The following is a 19,180-nucleotide window of genomic DNA, read 5'->3' as shown; positions in this document are numbered from 1 at the left end:
AAATATTTTTTGGGAGGGTTGTTCTGTTAACTGCTTGAGCTCAATTTTGTAGTTGTATGACCTTCAACTTTTTGGTGTCTGTGCATGTTTAGAAGTAGGTGTGATTGTTTTAAGATGGTGTGTGTAGAGGTGGGCGATGAGGACTTGGAATTTTATCAGAATATTTGATGCTACTATTGTGATAAATTAAAAAAATGACGATACATTTCTTACTTGTTTTAATGGTATGGCCCTCTAATTACCCTGTTTTATTTATTTATTGAAAAAATAAACAGTCCGTTTAATTAGTATTACTTTTTTGTATTTTTAACCAGTTTCCAGCTTTATGATTCACTGCAGTGATCCAGTCCATGTTTTGCGTCACTCTCTGAGGCGCCACAAATAGGGTTGCCATATTGGGTACATTTCAGCTTCTTCTGTCCTGCCTGTTTTCAGTGCGAGGAAAAGGGGGAGAATTGTAGCGGGACAAGGCAACAAACCAGACAACAAAAGGAAGTAAGGGCTTTACGCAGAGTGGTTTTATGTTGCTTGCAACATTTTCATCATATTGTTTAATACAAACCTCTTTTTTACTTACTCGGCTCAGAGGCGGTCTGAAGTCATACCGACAAAGATGATCTAATCAGATGAGGAGGTATATTTCACTGAAAGCTCTAACGACGTCTTACGTATTTGCTTTTAGCTTGCTATGCTAACATCCTTCTGCTAGGCCAACCCACTCCGCCCTCAGTGTCTTTAGCCTGTTAAAGCTAATAATGTTTTGTAGTGTTAAATATTTACTAAAACCAATAATGCGATATTGTTCGGTGGGGGTCATCATGATTTATTTAATGTTACACAAAACTCAATTAAGTTTACGTGCAGTGACTGAAGCTGTATTTATTATGACAATTGTCTTCTCAGTTTGTGTTTTGTTTTACTACTTTAACCTTTTTAGCTTTTTTTAATCTTAATCCCGCTCACTGCTTCTTCGCGGACGAAGCATTCTCAGATCAACATACAGACCGGACATTTTTGTAATTTGAGCTTTTATGTGCTAGGTTATTGACACATGAGCACGAATAGCGAAAAATATTCTGGGTCGACAAGATTCCATGCATAATTTTTGAAGCTATGGATTCAGTGTTTAGTTGTCCTCCACAAATGCAGGGTTGACAGCATGGTAGTTTAAAAAAATCACATCCATTATAAAGCATAAAGTTATAAATAATATATTAGCTAAAATACATATAGCTTTATGCATGCAATAAATACGACGTGTGTGTATTATATTTTACCAATGATCACGACACAAGGTTCAAAACTAGGACAGCCACTGCATCTTCAAGGCAAAAATTCTGTATTAATTTACGTTTCTCAACTTTACATTTAAGCCTATGGAGTTGAACATTTACTTTATTAAAAATTTTCTCAAGCTTTGAAAAAAATCTAATGTGATTTTGTTGAATAGAAACTTCAGTACTAGACTACCTATTATTATTTAGCATATTTGCCAATAAAGTGCTTGGAAACTTGCTAAAAGTAACTTATCTCTTAGTGGGACAATCTCCAATTGGGTCTGTTCACGTTCACATTATTATATGATCTAAATCTGCACTAATTCCTCTATAGTCACCTCCATTTTATTTGTTTCCCCTCCAATATGACCAGATGAGGTATCTTACTTTTGTAAGATACTTTTTGTGGTTTCAAATGAATGTAATTTATTTTGCATTAATTTGCTTTTCAGTGTACGTCACATTGAACACTGCCGATGCAGTTGGGATAAATCAACCAACATAAGAGGTGAAACCTGTAAACAAGATTTCACCTCTTTCGGTGAGAGGAGCAGTAACGCTGGGTTGGGTAAAACAAGATTGTTGACTGGTTTCTGAAAAGTCACAGAGGAATTCTCCCTCAGAAGCCATCACAGTGAGGAGAATAGTGCATAACTTTGCAAAACACAAAGTATGACATTGATTCCTCAGTAGGCAGTAAAACAAGAGAAAAGTTATTTTCTTATGTCTTCAAGCATCTCTAAATGCTCTCCTGCTCCTCCTTTTCCAGATTCATCTAGACGCCCCACCAGTGGCTGGGGTCTGTTTCGGGCCGGGCGTGGCTCAGGTAGAAGATGCACCGCGGGGATAAGGACTTGCAGTCATCCGCACGCAAGATGGGCACGTCTTTGCTTTTCCAGCTGTCGGCCTACGAACGCGAGCTGGACCTGGTGTTTCTGGACCACAGCTACGCCAAACCGTGGAACGCTCACCCCGATGCTAGCAGCGCTCGGCCCACAAGAACGCTGTTTGTGACGCCGCGTCGTCAGCCTGAGGCTTTATCGTGAGTATAAAAACAGTTTTTAAGTGTTCTAAGGAAACAGACGCGTGGCTACTTTTCTGTTTTACTCTAAAGGGCGGATCGTTTCTAAACTGTTCCTCGTACGATTCCTTTATCGTTTTCTCCCGCACAGAGACTCGGATTCCCTAATAGATGTGGAAACGGTCACACCAACACCTGTTCCCCTGTATGATAACCAGAAGGCTCTGAGTGTGATGAAGGAGTGTGAGAGGCATGTCCTGTTTGCTCGAACAGCCGCCGACGGCCCCCCACCTCCAGATGACTGGGAGGAACATATAAACAAGTAACCAAACATGCTTATTGGCCACTTCTACTGCAATATTTGAAGCTCATAAGTCTTAACACACCTATCAGCAGGTCAGTGTTTTGAGATGGTTTTTCCTTTTCAGGACGGGCTGGTCAGTGACCCAGAACAAGTTGTTCAACAAAGTCCTTAAAGCTCTACAGGGAGAAAGACTGGCACGACTGGCCAATGAAAATGTAACTTTTTTTTTTTTTTTCGCTGCTGTTTTCTATTAGTTTTCAACTCTAGGCGGTTAATGTGTGTGGAAAGCATCAAAATGTTTTTTTGTTTTTTTTTCTTTCTGTGCTTGAATATTTTAATCGCCTTCAGTTTTCTGTGAGTAAAAGTTGATACGTTTTTCTGGATTTGGTATTTAGATGAAAGACCCAGCAATGTTGCACTTGGATCAGTAAAGACACGTTTTTTTCTTCATCCGTGTATTTCAGGCTTCCAACGAGCCCATTCTGCGGAGGATAGCAGTAGACAAGTGTGCCAGGAAGGTGCGGCACGCGCTCGCCAGCGTGAACTGGGAAACCAAGCTGACGCAGTGGCTGCACACCACGCTGATCGAGTCGTTGAGCCTCCCCATGCTCGCTGCTTACCTGGATGTGCTGCAGACTTTGAAAACCAAGGTATGATTTAGTCACTGAACGAACACCGAGAGCCGGTGTGTGTAATATTTCATTACCTTGCTTGATCAGGGAGCTAAATTTTGATTTGTCTGTTTATGCTAAGCTGCCGACGCTCATCGACAGAATGCTACTGCCGTCTGCAAAGACTGGAGCTCCCAGTGCGGAGGCTTTGTCTCTGCTGCTGAAGCGTCCCTGGGATCCTGCTGTTGGAGTTCTGTCGCAGAACAAACCGGTAAAAACCACGACTAATGACAAAGGAAACATTTATTGGATGTGTTTTTTTTGTTTGTTTTTTTTTGTATGTTGTGGTCAAATCTTGAATAAATTACAACCAAGTTTTTCCTACGCTTGTTGAGTCAGAAATCTTCTAGCAGCGACTTTTTATTTATTATTGTTATTGCATATTTACCCTACATCAAACAGTCCTGGTTTTTAACTTAAATGTATTTTACAACAATTTTGTATGAAAAAAAACTAACGTTTGACTAAGACCGTGAGACGCAGCATATTGCTCAGACAGATGTGACTCGAGCCACTCTCCTTCCATCTGTATGTTGCAGTGCAAGCTTCCTGGCTCTCCTCTGATTCTCATCGCGCCGTCCAGCCCAACAAATCCGGCTCTCTCCACCTCGCGGAGAATGAGGTTTTGGCAGTCTCAGCTCTCCTGCCTGGGAAAGGTCGAAAATCTCCCTCTGTTCTAGTTTTCTATTTGGAATGGAAGTCATTTTATTTTCCTTGCAGATAGAAGTTTTAATGAGTGCCGTTTTTACTGCAGGTGATCCCGGTGCACACTCATGTGAACAGTGGGGCCAATATTGGAATCACACAGTGTTTGGAGCACATGCTGGGGACGGTCAGAGCCAAAGTCATGGAGGTGTGTCTTTATATGTGTGTTTATCACTGTGTGGTTGTTTCCTAAGGGTGTTTTTAAGATGTACGTTAAAAATAATTATGCCTATAAAAATATCATCTTAAGAAGTTGTTGTTTTTTGTTTGTAAATATTATAACTAGCCTAACAAAATCCTTGTATTTATTGATAAAATCTATGGCTCTAAAGTCAGGATAAGAATAATTTGGCAGTTCACCAAGTGTGCAAATCCACATGCGTTGTAAAATGTTTGTAGTGATATTATTCCGTAAACTTTGTCCGACAGGTTCATAGTCACTTCCCACACAAGCCCATCATCCTGGTCGGCTGGAACGCCGGTGCGCTTATCGCTTGTCATGTAAGAGTTGGATAATTGTATCACGATCATGCATCATCACATGGAAACTTGTGTTTTGTTTTGTTTTTCTTTTCTAAATAAAAACTTGAACCCATTTTCTGCCAGGTGTCCCTCATGGAGTATCTGACGGCTGTCGTGTGTCTCGGCTTTCCGCTCCTAACGGTCAACGGGCCCAGAGGGGTGAGACCTCAGCTGTCCTCCTACTCGCTGTTAAAAAGTGTGACCTTCAGCTTGAATTCGGGTCTGTGACGAGCCGCTGGCGTGTCGCTGGTTTGCAGGACGTGGACGACCCGCTGCTGGACATGAAGACCCCCGTGTTGTTTGTGGTTGGGCAGAACGCGCTGCAGTGCACCACAGACGGCATGGAGGAGTTCAGAGAGAAGCTGAGGGCTGACAACAGCTTGGTGGTGGTCGGAGGAGCAGACGACAACCTCAGGTCGGTCGCCGTCCTGAGCAAGGTTTAAACTGGTGCAAGAGCCGGTTTAAAAGCTTACTGGTTCTGTTGCACCTACAGAGGCAGCTTGACGTAAAACTTAAAATTCTCTCTCTGTTATGTTCTGAGCTTGGAGAGTCACAATGCGGGGAGCCGGTGGTATCAGTGCACGACTCTTTGACAAAATATGCAGCAGTTGACGTGAAGATATACCAGCATCAAGAGATTTTAATTTTTAAAGAAGATTTTTCAAGCACTTTCTGTCAATGTTGTTAAATGTGGGCGTCTCCTGCTGTGAAACTGCAAATTACATCGACATGCACACCTGGAATATATTGGTCCAGACCGCCGCGATATTAATATTGCACATACTGATGGCGGTGTTGCAATATTTTATGCAGTTCTGCATTTTATCTGCTCACATACTGTTGTTTATCGCTTTGCTATTGAAAGTACGTGGTCTTTTATCACAGTCTGTCAAGAACAACATGTTATTTATTAATCTATGTAATCTTGAAAAGTCTGGAAAATGAAAGAGTTCCCAGAGTTTCACATTTAATTTTCTAAGAGACATGTTTTACTCTGACCTTTATTTTGTGAAAAGAGGGGCTTTAGCATCGATTAACATTCAGCTGATCATCTTTTTACTTGACAACTCATCAGATTTTGCCTAACTCACCGATTGTATTGCTTCCTCAGTTGCTAACAGATGAACACGTATATTGAAAAATGGGGATTAAAAGAGGTCACGTCACTTCTATAGGATTTTAAACTGGGCCCCAGGTCATTTTAAATGGGAACAGTTTTAGGAATCCGGGTGAATACTTTATAATCCCAAATAGCTGATCTGGGATCAGGACAAAGTAGCGCCGTAAAGGTGAAACAAAGCTCCGTTTGAACTTCTTGTGTGTCCGTGAAGGCGAGGCGCTCGCTCGCAGTTTTTCCTTCTGATTTTTGCTCGGCTGAAGCAGCAGCAGCGCTCCAGTCATTGATTTTCGCTGCTGCTTCATTGGGAGGGCGTTAATGTGCTGGTTTGTACGCCGTCTCGGTGTATTGTTGGAACAGGCTTCTCCTGATGTTGCGGTGATTCAGTTGCTCTACACGCCAACATTTTTGCGTGTAAGCAGCACAGAGCTGGCTCAGTTTGGTCTGTGGAAGAATCGCCAAAGAGAACAGAGGCGGCAGAATAGCTTGGGTTTATTTTTCTCTTGCTGAGAAGTCTCAGCTGATGTCTGAAAAGAGATTCAATAAGCCTCACGTTGCAGGTTCATGCATGCAAGTTATCAAGCTTTTCTCCACTAAATAAATGTAATTTTTCTTTGAAAAAAGAAAACATCAGTACTTTATGTGAGGCAAAGAGACTGTGAGGAGTTGAAGTGGCTGCACCTTGGATGTCACTTTCTGTTTTTGGAAAAAAAAAAAAAAATCCATGAATTTCTCCACAGAATCAATTCGGCAAAGATGAAGTCGGAAGGTTTGACGCAGACTATGGTGGACCGCTGCATTCAGGATGAGATAGCTGACTTTCTGTCAGGTGTCTTGACCCGGGCAGAGGGCCACGGTCACGGCTCCGGAGAGATGAGAGACCTGGACACGGAGAAGAAGAAGCGGCCTCGACGGGAGCTTCCCTTTGACGTGGAGAGAGGTCGACCTTCGTCTCCGGCTCTTAGAGTTCCCATTTCACCCTCGGGTTCAGAGGTTTGTTACAATCCTGTGACCATTAAATTGCACAAATTGGAATTACAGAAATAAATTTGTTTAATGGAAACATTTTGAACAATTTTGGGGGAAGGGGGGAAGGGGGGGGGGACAACGGTAAAATGCAGCAGGTCCACCAGACCCACAAGCCAAGATAAATAATTTACAGTTAAATAATTTACTAGGAAGCGCTGTTGTTGGTCACTTGCAACAGAGGTGTGTAAAAATTGATAACTAGCTTCAGTTTTCGTCTATATATCTATATAAAATAATAAATCCTGGATATTTCAGTTGACTCAGAGTTGTGGCGCATCTCTTCTGTTGTCTCAGGATTTGTCCAGCGTCTGCAGCAGCCCCACTTCCAGCCCCAAACCGAAGACGTCTGGTCTGTCTCCAGCACAAAAGTCCAGCCTGATCACAGCCACGCAGCTCCTCAAGACGCACATGCAGCGCTCTGGCACCGTGCTCACACACAAGCAGGCTCAAGGTTAGCTAATCTCCCAACTCTGGATGCATTAAAAAACGCTCTGTAAGCTTTCACATTCCTGGTACCTGAGCATAAACAACCCTCCCTTTGTTTAAACATTTTTGGAAGCTAATCGCCTCAACTTTGGTTGAACTCTGCGCGAGCAGACGCTGTGGTATGCGAGATGTGAAAACGATTGCAGCGCGTTTTATCGTGTCACGACATCCGACGGGGGTGAGATGGAACGTGACTGAAATTGCTTTCCTCTCATCCTCTTTGTCTCCTCTCCTTCTGCAACTTTCCTTTCTGGCTTTTTTCCGATTCGTTCCAGCTCAGTTTGCTGCTTTTATGAAACAAAACATGCTTGTGAGGAAAAATCTTCCTCCCGGCACCCCTCCTTGTATTTTTGGTAAGTATCTATCTATCTCTCCTCCTCTCCTCTTCTTTCCTGTCTTCTGGTCTTTTCTCTTCCACTTAGTTTAAATAAAGTGCAAGAATATATAGAAATGTATTATAATCAAAAGAGAGGTGAAAATGATCATACTTTGGCTGGCAAAGGAGTTAAACCCTTATTAACTCAGACTGATTCAGTGCTTCTGTCTTTGTGTATTGATGCTTCTTTGCCCCTGCAGTTCCAGTGACCAGCGATCAGCTGGAAGGCCTGGACAGAGACGAACTACGCCCTCACGGCAAGAGGAGGCAGACACCCAGTCCCACGCCCAGCAAGGCCTCCAAGAGAGCAAAGATTAAAGTTACCATTGTTTCCCAAAGTGAGTCAGCAGGAGGCGCCATCAGCCCTGCTGAAGGTAGAGAATCTGGATAACATCCATATTTCCACATAATGTGCTGTTTTGGTTTGTGCTTTCCTGTTGCAGCAAAGTGTCAACTTTTGTGTGTTTTTAATCATGAAAATGATTCATCTCAGGTGACGTGCGCCGCTCCCAGCATGTGTTCAGCTTCACTTATTAGTGTCTTTGTTTGAAATCATCAACTTTGATTCATAAATGTGTAATTTGCGTATTTATTTATTGCACACTTTAAACCCTGAAATCAAATTAAATTTGGCATAAACTTTGTGGACACGTTGAAATGACAAGTTTTAGTGTGTGTGTATGTATTGCAGTTTCTATTTTCTTTGGAAATATAATAATAGGGAATGACCACAGATGTTGCACCGCAGTGCATTCTGGGTGTATTGGCAGCGCTCCAGCAGATTTTTAGACACAAAAAGAGAGAATAGTGAAATAGCAAGAGTGATGGGCAATATTATTTATCATAACAGGGTTTTTTATAGAGTTCAGTATTATGAGAAATGTGCCTCTTAAACAGGTTGAATCCATGTGAGGCTTCTGTCGGTGAACAGAGTGAACCTGTGACCCCGACTTTCTTTCTTTGCTTTTTTTTTTTCTTTTTTACTTGACATTCTTAAAAGGTCTCCAGAAACCTGTTCAGAAAAATCAAATGCAACCATTTGAGTCGTGTCTTTCACTGAAACACGACACGTTTTTTGCACAGGAGATAAAAACAGTTTAAGTATTTTAAAAGAAGTTGTGGAACATTCTGTTTATTTTATCTGAGTTTTTCAAGACCTCCAGAGCCAACAGTCATTTTGAAGAGAATCTCATTTCCTCACCATCACATTAAGGCGTGTTAGTGATGGGTGCCAGTCCAGCATGCAAGTAGAGACAAAGTTGAAAATGAGCAGTTTTTCCACACGTTCTTCACGTCTGCGCCATTTAAATGATAATATCTTTAGGATAATGCTTGGATCCATTAACTCTCATTCTGAGTTTGAAGCCTGGACTCGTCACGTCCTGCAGTAATAGCAACCGTAGCTACCAGTTGAGAAATATGCTGTTAAAAGCTTCACTTTGTCCGGATCAATATCTCCATTATGAAACCTTTGTAAAACCTTTTTCATTTAGTTTTTTAATAACCCTCGCCATCATCATTTCAGATTGTGACGATACTGCTCTGGTGCTCTATCATCTTTATTTTTGATAACTTGTGTACTTACTTTTCTATTTTAAAAAAAAAGCAACATTTTATTATTAATTTGCTGATACTTCTCCTGACATTTATAGTTTGGATAATTCTTTCAGAACATCCAAACTATAAATGTTTTTATTTTTTATCTTGGCTCAGAAGTTGTTTGGGGATTCAGTGATAAAATCACCAGAAATCCCAGCAACTGACTAACATTTAGATTTCAAGACAAAATGACACGATCCAAAGCTCTTTTGTTGTTCTTCTTTGGTATTGCAATATTACAGAAGTGGAGCACAGTGCTTCACAAACATGACGGTGTTATATAATTCACAGAAAGTCAATCTACTGTCTTCATAAATCTATCCGTAGCTGCCTGTCCTGATCTCGGGCTCTGTCTGTTTCTCTTCTCCCAGTGGGTGTCTCTGGCAAGCCTCTAACTGTGGCAGTGGGACAGACCGTGCCGGGTGCCAAGGAGCTTTCTGGACTCCTCACAGGCCAGCGGTAAGCTTGCCCACTCTCACAGGCACAACGTAGAGCTCCTAAAACCCTAAGCGTACCTACACCCACGTCCACGCCTCCCCCCTGTTGGTCGACAATGTGTCTGGTGCAGAGGGGATCGATGAGAGGTGGTACTCAGAATTTCGAGAGCTGAATGACAGCCAAGCAGCCCTTTACTGGTGTAGCTCCTGAGCAGACTGGTGGTGTGTGTGTCACTGCAGGTCTGGTAGTCTGTCAGAGGTGTCTGCTGCCCTGTCCCCAGGCTCAGGCTCATTCAGCAGCGTGCAGCCTTGCATGGTGTCGGTGTCCTCCACACCAGCCCAGGTGCAAGCTCCAGCTACTGCCCAAGGTATCTCTGTCTTGTCCCGCTTCGCACGCTCAGTTGCACGCAGCTGTGCAAACAGAACGCAGCACGGCAGCTCCAGCACACACACACACACACACACCGTAATCTGTTGGCCTGGGTCAGAATGCAGTTCTGAACGCTGGATGAGGACAGTGTGTGAGGGCAACATACTTTAGCAAACATCATCATTGATCACCTCTTGCGCCATTGCTGCTCGTCACCAATCCAAACCTTTCCCCCTGTTTTGGACGTGATTGTCCTCGTTTGCGCTTGTGTGTGTTTGTCTACGTGTTTAACCTTTTGGTTTCTAAAAATATTAATTTGGTCCTAATGTCTGCTTTTTTCAAATTTAACTTGCGTATTTGCTGTTTGTGCTTTTATTTCCCCTGCAGCGGCGGCTTCCGCCAGCAGTCTTCTGCAAGGCCTAAGTTTCAGTCTGCAGGAGATCGTTACCAAAGCTCCTAACCTTCCCTCCATAGCAACAAGCACAGGCAGCACTCAGGTACACGAGGAAAGAAACTTTACGCTTTGTACAAATTATAATGATGACAAAGAAGGTTGTATTGGAATAAAACCACCACAGTTGCTGTCAGAAGTTTTGCTTACACTCAAGCTCTTACAAAATGTCTGAAAAGACAAGTCCTATTTCACAGATTTTTGTTTTTTTGTCTTTCTGTCCCCTAATAAGATTTGAAATTTTAATAATAAATTGATTCTATGAAGCTGGATTGATGAGGAAAATCTCTCAAAAGTTTTTTGTTCCTTTTTTTTTTTTCTTTCTTCTCTCAGGCAGTTTGTGGAAAATCCCAGGAGGCGATCCTGAGCTCAGTCAGCACCGGCGGCAGCGCTCTGCTTCGGGCAGTTCCCGTGGTCACAACAGGAAGCATCTCGAAAACCACCGCCATCCATCAGTTGCTCACCAACGGCGGACTTGCCAAGCTGGCCAGCAGCTTGCCCGGCTTGGCGCACATCACCAATCAGACCGCTGGTATGTGTCGAACTGCCAAAACGCGACGGCCACGTTGAATGCCTGGGGGCGGGGTTAGGGGGGAGTTCATTCACTCTCTGTTTTGGAAACAGTAGTTCAGGACATTTTTAGACCAGAGAGGATTACGGCATTGCAGAGACACAGAGGACGGCTCTGTGGATGAGAGTGAAGATGGGTTTACTCGGAAGGAGTCGACCGGTGGAAAGTTTGCAGAGTCGCACGTTCAGCTGACTCCGCATCACTAGCATATTTGGACTCATGTTTATGGAAAAATTGCCTAATTATTTGATTCTGAAGAATTGAATATAAAATTATGTTGGATACGTTTAGTACATTTATTAAAACATTCAATCCAGCCTGCTGCAAGTCATTTGTTATAATTATCATCCCATGTTTCTTTTGTTTTTGTCTCATTATCTCGTAACATGCTGTGAATTGTTCCTTTTAATCACCTGAGTTAAATAACATTAACACGTGGCATTATTCAGTTCCTGTGCCTGTTGCAATAAAGACTGAAATCAAACTCATCTGCTCGTTTTCCTTTTATTTTGGTTTTCCTGTCTAACCATTTGGGTAAAACAAAAAGCACAATTATGTTCTATATGGAGTACTAGCATGTCTAGGTTGTTATTGTTACAGGGTTTTTATTTGTGTGTTGTTAGGAGGGCAGAAAGCCCCGGCTTCTATAACGGTGACCCTCCGTGGAGCACGGCCGAGTAGCGCAGCAGCTTTCAGCCAAGCAGGTGAAACTGTGACAGCAGCTCAATCAGCTGAGCCCAAGGTGCGTCACTGGAGCCCGGTGAAACTTTTTAGTTCCTCTTGGCTTTATCTTGCCCTGTGCATCAGCATGTACAAACCAATTTAGAAACATAAGTCTGCCTTATAATGGGGGTGCCAAAGCGTATCGAGGTGAATTTACAACTTGCTCTTGGAAACGTGTGACTGAACGCAGGGCAAGACAAAACAAAACGTCTACATATAAAATCTCAACTTGGGTTGTTGCAACACATTGCATTAAACTGACACGCAGTCGTCTTTGCTCACTTTTTCCTGCGAGCTGCTGGTGGACCAGTGGAAAAAAGTGTTTCCTTGCTTCCAAAAGACGGAAATCGGGATGTTTGAATAATTCCCAGACACAAAAACGCTAATGGAGTGCCATTCGTCACTCATGCTCAGAGTGAAAACTCAGTTTTTTGCTCCTTAAGGAGTAAAAAACATTCTGAACAAAAAGTACTTAAAAACTGCTGCTGAATTTAGTGGGGGTTTTTTTAGTGTAGATTTGCTTCAGTTTGTGTCGGAATCACAATAAATGTTAGTTTTATAAAGATTGTTATTTTAACAGCAGCAGAAATGATTATTTTCAAATGTAAAGAATTGGCTGATACGACATTTTTACTTCAGATTTTTTCTTTTATTATTGTGAAACCAATATTTTTAACCGACACTTGGTGAGAATATGTCGGCTCACGTAATTGCATCAAGCACTTGAAGGCAAAATAGGGAAGTGAACTGATTGCTCCTGCAGATTGAACAGAACAGTTTTGTCATTGGGTTTCACTGTGCCCTTCTCACAGCAATGAACCTCTCGGCTCACTGTGTAAGATGATGCCGCGTCAGCGACTGCTGTCTCCCTGCAGTGATGGACACAAACCCTGCGTCGTGCAGAAAAAACAGCTGCCTCGTGTCCTCCGGGGGGGTGTCCCGTTGAGGTGGGAGGAGAAGCTTTGGAGTCATGATTGCTGTTTGTAGAGGGATTCGAGCGTCAGCACAAGACCTCCTCATTGTGCTTTTAAGTAGGGCATTTTGACAGCAAGATGTACGACTTGATCACATGTTATCCTCTCTGGAGAAAATTATATTGTCAGTGTAAGCCACAAAACTACCTGCATTGTGGTAAATTAGCTCTGACAAAGGCAATTGTCAAATAAAAATAACCTAAAATGTTACTTTGATGCTTTTTTTATGCACTTCTCAATTTGCAGAACCCTAGATTATTGTTCTCCCGCAGCTTGTTGTAGATGGTTTGAATGTCACAGAACATTTTGAACATTTTTGTTTGATAAAGTTGGTTGCACTGCGGTGTGATGTGTTTCAGCATCATTCCTTAAAGCATAATGTTCTTCCGGCTGGCTTGCAAAAGTATTTATACCCCTTCAACTACTTAGCATTGGTTATGTGATTCACAAACTTTTGATACATCTTACGGAGATTTTACATCAAACTAATCCAGAATAGTTGTGAAGTTTTTGAAAGATTCTTACAAATATAAATGTAGAATTGTGGCATGATTTTTTTGTTCAGTCTCCTTTAAACTATTACCGCTGAATAAAATTTGGTGCATCCGGTTTCCTTCAGAGGTCTCCTACTTTAAGATAATCTATACGTGTGATTTTCCCAATTTTATTTAAGAAATTATGAAAATATAATTTTCCTTACACTTTGCTGGTTTATGCTGTTTTAGTCACTAATTCTCATGAAATCACAGCAAAATGCATTCAACTGTGCAGTCATAATGTGACAATTATTAGAATAGTTGTATGGGTATGAATATTTAGACAAGCCTTTGAACATCATGTCAGAATTCATTTTTTGACTGTGTTACGTGGTTTCTCTGATATACCTTCGCATTTGTGCTAAACTAATTTCAAATGTTATTTGTTCATAATCGCAAATAAAGTTGTTAAACATGTTTCTATGGAAAACTCTCACATAAAACGTTGTTCCACTTAAACCACCATTTAAGTTGTATTTGGTTTGTACTGTTTCATTGATTCATTTTATTTGGCCTTCTTGTTTGCACTGAACTGGTTTCTTCCCTCTGAGAACATTTGCTTTGCCTGACCAATCTAAACACTTTCTCCTGTGTGTTTAACAAGTAAAGAGACTCTGGCGTTATATTTTGAGGGATGGATACGATTTTGTGTTTACAGAGACTGTATAAATACAGCGCACTCATTGCAGCAGACTTCCTGTCTTCAGTTCCACCAAGCAAAAGCAATCAGATAAGATAAAGATAAGAATGTGTCTCGTCCTTCTTATGAAAAGCCTCAGAATTTGCTCAAATGTGCAGGAAGCTGGTGCCAGACATTAAGAAAAACGTTGTTTACTTTTGCTACCACTATCAGCTCCAGTAACTGATAGTGGGTTTCTTAGGAATCCAACATGTTGATATATGAACTTCTCAGAAGTAATTTTTATGAGTTGGGGGTTCCATTTAGATGCAGTGCGTTGCAAAAGTACTCTCACCTTTTGCCACGTTAAAACCACAAGCTTCAATGTATTTTACTGTGATTTTGTCTGGTAAGTAGCATGGGGTGGAAGGAAAACTATGTAGGAATAAGATTAGTAGCTGAGTGTAATTGTAATAAGTATTACAATTAGCTATAAATATAAAAGAAACAGAGACATTCGTTATATGCACCATCTATCCTTTGGGGGTAAACCATGGGCAGGCTGCCAGTCCATCACAAAGACACAGGACAGACAATCAAGAGCAATTTCGACAGACCAATTAACCAATTAGTAATTTAAATAGTTTAAATAAATAAATAAACCAATTAACCTTTTTGGACTGCAGTAGGGGGCTGCACAGTGGCGCAGTTGGTAGAGCTGTTGCCTTGCAGCAAGAAGGTTCTGGGTTCGATTCCTGGCCCCAGTCTTTCTGCATGGAGTTTGCATGTTCTCCCTGTGCATGCATGGGTTTTCTCCGGGTACTCCGGTTTCCTCCCACAGTCCAAAAACATGACTGTTGGGTTAATTGGCCTCTCCAAATTGTCCCTAGGTGTGAGCAACAGACTGGCAACCTGTCCAGGGTGTATTCCGCCTCTCGCCCAGAATGTTAGGTGGAGATAGGCACCAGCACCCCTCCCAACCCCACCAAGGGACAAGGGTGTAAAGAAAATGGATGGATGGATGGATGGATGGACTGCGGTAGGAAGTGGGGAAAAAAAACATGTATGAAGGTGGAAAACATGCAAGCTTCATTGGCACAAAATAAAGCCAGGTTAGTGTAACAGGCCAAGGTTTTTGCAACTTCTCAGTGGATTAAATAAATAAACAGCCAACCATGTGTGTAGTATTTCCTATGTCATAAAAGAATCACCAAAAATAATGGTAGTTGGCATTAAAGTTGCATAAATTAACAGCATACCTTATTTTGTTTAATTTTCATAATTCGTCGTCTATTTGTTTTAATAAAACACCAACAGGTGGCGCGCTAATTGCATTCTTCAAAAATGCCTGGAAGGTCAAGCAGTCTGAGCGCGTGCGTGAGGCAGCGTGAGGGACTGCTGGCGCACGTGCGAGGATGAACCGAGTGCGCATCGTGTGCGGAAGTAAACAAGGCAGACGGAGCTGAGTATAACCAAAACTTTAATTCAAGTACGTGAGACCATGGAATTGTAACTCTGAGATATGACACTTTTAAAAACCAAATGCCGTCACAGCAAAGCCCATAAATCATTCATTAGCTGGATATAATTTACTTCAGCTTCTTTCTATTGACCTAAATTAAATTTTTCCGAGGCAACCGCTGTTGATGGTTATAAAAATGAGGAGAACCACCGTTATGCGCTCGTCAAGGCTCCCAGATGGACTAAGAAAGTAGCAATAAAAATGCAGCCGGGCATCACCGACTGAAGGAGCATTTTCATTGCCCCGGTGGAGCTGCTGCCATATCATCAAAGTTTCTCAGGCGGTAACCCGCAGCTCCAGCTGGAGGAGAGAAATCACTGCCCCCAGAGCCAAGAAGACACCGGAGAGAGGGCTGGATTTAAAACCCGCCCCCCGGCGGGATCTCGTTCCCCCCCTGAAAAAAAGAAGAAAAAAAAACCTCCCATTTTTCTCTCTCACTGTGTCTGTTTCTCACTCACTCTTCTCTCTCTGTCTTTCCCTCTGTCCCTCTCTCTTCCTCTACCTTTATCCCTCGCCTTTCGCCGTCTCCCCCCCACCACAAACATGGATCTCTCGGCGAGGTGTTTGTTTCTTCTATCATGTCTCGGCGTGATATTGGCGATCGATTTGGAGGCGATTGATCCGGGCTACTATGTGGAGCCCAGTGCCACATCAGAGGCGATCGACTACAAGGATCCCTGTAAAGCTGGTGAGATTTCGTCCCCCCTCTCTGTTTGGTGTTGTACGTTTTTGACGAGATTTTCCTCATTTGAGAGAAGGTAGAAACATGCCTCTCGCGCAGACCGAGCAGGAAAACGCTTTTAGTGGAGATGACAGCAGTGAATGTAGTTTTTAGCAGGATCTTGAGAACATTGTGTGCAATTGTTTTGTGAATGGCATAGTTTCTGCAGTTTGAAACATTTGAAACCGTCGGATGAAAACACTTTTTTTTTTTTTTTCTGAAAAGAGTTCAGATTTCATCTGCAGAGCCATGAAAAGTTTTTGTTTTCAGTGCTAGTTGAAAAGTTGCTGCCTTATCTCTGAGAAATGTCAAGATCTTCTAGATTTTACAGTTTATGGTTCTTGATCTGTTTAAAAATCTGATGATTTTTGGACTTTTATATTAAAACTTCATCTCCCTTTCACCCCCCCTTCTGGACAAATAGTCTTTTTTCCCCCACCGTCTGTTTCACACAGCCTCTAAAAAAAGTGGAGGAGGGGAAAAAACAGAGTACAGTGGAGCTTAAATATTATGCACACATAATTCTCTTAACTCGCACACCACAGTATAAACATGTTTATCTTCTACTTCCAGCAGACAGACCATTGAATTGTCCTAAAGATACCCGAGATGCCATTGTAAGCTTTTTTTCCTCTCCTTTTTTTTGTAATCTGAACTCACTGTCTTGCCAAATCCCTTCGGGGAGAGTTTGAGCAGATTGTGTTTTCCATCTGGTAAAAGTATTCAGGTTACGGACACAGAGAGCTGGCTTCAGTCAAAAATGACCTCTGATGTCCTGGAAGTACTTCCCAGTTGGGAATTTAAATTTTCTTTTTGATGTGTCAGCTCAGTACAGAGCACATTTCACGCTGCCAACTCGGTTACCCAACTGTCTTTTTTTTTTTTTTCTTCTTCTTCTTTTTTAAAATCGTTCCTCATCTGTCCAAGAATATACGCTGGACGTAAAACTTTTTGGAACTATTGCAACTGTGCGTAAACACGACAAAGGTCAGACTCCAGTTGTTCGGTGTGTCATGTTCAAGTCATTAAGTTGTTGCTTCCTGCGTTTACTTTGCTTATGTTGAGTCAGCCGAAGATCAGATTCATCGGACACTTGTGCTTGATGCTCTCTGTGATGAGTGTTGATTTTTTTTCTTCTCTGATTTAGTTTAGGACTAATTGTTGATGTTACAGCTCTGTGTCTCAGCAGGGACATTCCCACTACACGATCACTAGAGGTGACTGCTGTTTATCTTGGCAAGGACGTTATCATCAATTACAGCTCAGTTTGTCCAGGGCGTCATTTCGCCATACTGCAGTTGTTTTTCACGGTCTTCCTCAGGGCGCGCCTGCAGGCAGGTGGTTGGAAGATGGTCACCCATATAAACTTCATCCGTCCATCTCTTCCGACCCTTGACCTAAGCTCCTCCTGCCTGAGTCTATTTTTTCCAGCATTCATCCAGAACAGAGTGTGCATGGTGGCCATTCTTGGATTATTGATTTTTTTTTTCTTTTTTTTCCTCTTCTATTTTTCCCATTTGTCTCACCTCGCTGTACTCGGTCTGTTTGATCTTTCTCTGTGACTAGGGGTCAGCATTTCATGTTGCAGTCCTCCCACTTAGGGAAATGCTATATTCAGGGGAGGTGGGAGACCAGCTTTTCATTAATTGTTGTGTAAATTAGCTGATGCTTAAGGTTTCAAGTTTGTTCCTGGAATTTTTTTTTTTTTTTTTGCAGTGGCTATTTACCTAAAGTAAGGCATGACTAGGAGGAGATTAGATAATACAAAATCTTGAATAATACAAAATCTAATGCTTTTATTTTAAAAAAAAAGAAAACCAAAAATGCTGCAAAAATAAGGTTACATAATGAACTTCGGGTTATGTATTCTGTTTATGTATTATTTTAATTTAGTTACACAAACTTTAATAATAAAAAATAGGGTCGCAGTTTTCAAGTACTTATTTTTTCTGAATATTATAACCTTTTGGCATTTTGCTCTTTAGAAACTAACACTAATACGCAGGGGTGACATTAGCTGGTTAAATAGTCTCTCTATTCAGCCAACAGTTGGTTACTTTGCATACAACCAGTAGCTTTTTAAACATTACCTTAATAAAAGTGATTTTTAATTCTCCTTCAGGTCCTCGACTGTCCTTGTTTTTCAAGAATAGGAATTTTCTCACAGCGATTGAAGTGTTGTAGCCTTCTTTCATCCAGCTGACCATCAGTGTACAGCAACACTTGGGGAGGGACCGTGCTGCGTTATTCTACACAGTCAGAAAAAAAAAATACAGCTCAGCCTGGCACTTAATAGAAACTTTTTGCAATTTCGAAACTGTGATATTTAAAACATCCATACATGTGTTGTGGATAGTTAATCCCGTTTTGTCAGACTATAGATTAGAGCTATTCTGTCTTGAACTTTGGGGTCTTCAGCCTTAGAGATCGGGTTTGGAGCTCAGAGTAGAGCCTCCGCTCCGCCGCGTCAAAAGGGGACGCTGCTTCTACTCGTTGAAATGAGCTAATTGAATGAAGCTAAGGCAGTTCAGGCCTCTGAATACCTCCTTGGTATTTGCTCATAGCACATCCTATTCACCTCTTAGAGATTTTCCAACCAGGTCCGACTGGAAAGGGATGCAGAGGAAGACATGGGCTTTTCTGGAGGAAGTGTATCTTTTGGAGAAATAAATGAATAAATATGAATTGACCAGTAAATGGCTAATAATATGGAGAAATGTTAGCTTGTCAGATCAAAGTAGAAAGGATTATATTTCCTAATATTAAAACTACCAAGTTGGCATTGCATCTCCATCATGATGGAGAGATGCACTGACTGAAGCAAGCAGAGCACTAAGAGTAAACTTATTGAATCAATGTAGGTCTAAAACCAGTGGAAAATGCCTTGTTTTTGCTGAATTCACAACTTGGCCGTGTCCCAGGAAGTCATTTAAGACTCTAACAAGCCTCTAATATTAGACCCACTTACTTTCACAATTAAAAATGGATGAGAAGCAGACATGCTCGTTGTGTTTTTCTGCTCAGATGATAATCGGCCGGGTCTCGATTCAAAGTGCAGACATCGCAATATACTTTAGATTCCTGTGACAGGGCTGGCTGAGCCTGTGCATCGGAGCCTCTGTGCCGCCGTGGCTGGAGCCACAGACGGG

General features: G+C 41.8%; 2 protein-coding genes across 9 annotated transcripts in view; both read left to right on the top strand.

The window, feature by feature from the left end:
* Positions 1 to 405: 405 nt before the first annotated feature.
* kansl3 (KAT8 regulatory NSL complex subunit 3) lies at positions 406 to 13,634 on the top strand. 8 transcript variants are annotated; one of them, XM_008419019.2, is made up of 23 exons: positions 480 to 495; positions 587 to 634; positions 1,730 to 1,947; positions 2,047 to 2,319; positions 2,450 to 2,620; positions 2,727 to 2,817; positions 3,067 to 3,252; positions 3,356 to 3,484; positions 3,813 to 3,929; positions 4,028 to 4,126; positions 4,408 to 4,479; positions 4,585 to 4,659; positions 4,758 to 4,915; positions 6,358 to 6,610; positions 6,941 to 7,097; positions 7,408 to 7,485; positions 7,709 to 7,882; positions 9,479 to 9,566; positions 9,785 to 9,912; positions 10,302 to 10,411; positions 10,699 to 10,897; positions 11,560 to 11,678; positions 12,472 to 13,634. In XM_008419019.2, exons 4-23 carry the CDS (start codon positions 2,111 to 2,113, stop codon positions 12,475 to 12,477), a joined length of 2,619 nt encoding a protein of 872 aa, XP_008417241.1. In that variant the 5' UTR covers positions 480 to 495; positions 587 to 634; positions 1,730 to 1,947; positions 2,047 to 2,110; the 3' UTR covers positions 12,478 to 13,634. The 8 variants fall into 8 exon arrangements, with proteins under 8 accessions (XP_008417242.1, XP_008417240.1, XP_008417239.1 ...); XM_008419018.2 differs by lacking the exon at positions 1,730 to 1,947 and having other exon boundaries at positions 452 to 495; XM_008419017.2 differs by having other exon boundaries at positions 477 to 634.
* A 1,549-nt stretch (positions 13,635 to 15,183) lies between these two features.
* Positions 15,184 to 19,180, top strand: part of bmp1a (bone morphogenetic protein 1a) — a 39,076-nt gene continuing 35,079 nt past the window's right edge. Inside the window, exon 1 of the mRNA XM_008419015.2 lies at positions 15,184 to 15,998. Within this exon, the coding sequence (XP_008417237.1) occupies positions 15,854 to 15,998 (145 nt within the window). The 5' untranslated portion in view covers positions 15,184 to 15,853. The remainder of the gene's footprint in view (positions 15,999 to 19,180) is intronic.

This window comes from Poecilia reticulata, linkage group LG9, assembly GCF_000633615.1.
Source record: "Poecilia reticulata strain Guanapo linkage group LG9, Guppy_female_1.0+MT, whole genome shotgun sequence".
Lineage (NCBI taxonomy): Eukaryota > Metazoa > Chordata > Actinopteri > Cyprinodontiformes > Poeciliidae > Poecilia > Poecilia reticulata.
The sequence above is the reverse complement of the archived record's forward strand: the minus strand, read 5'-3'. Positions and strand labels throughout refer to the sequence as shown.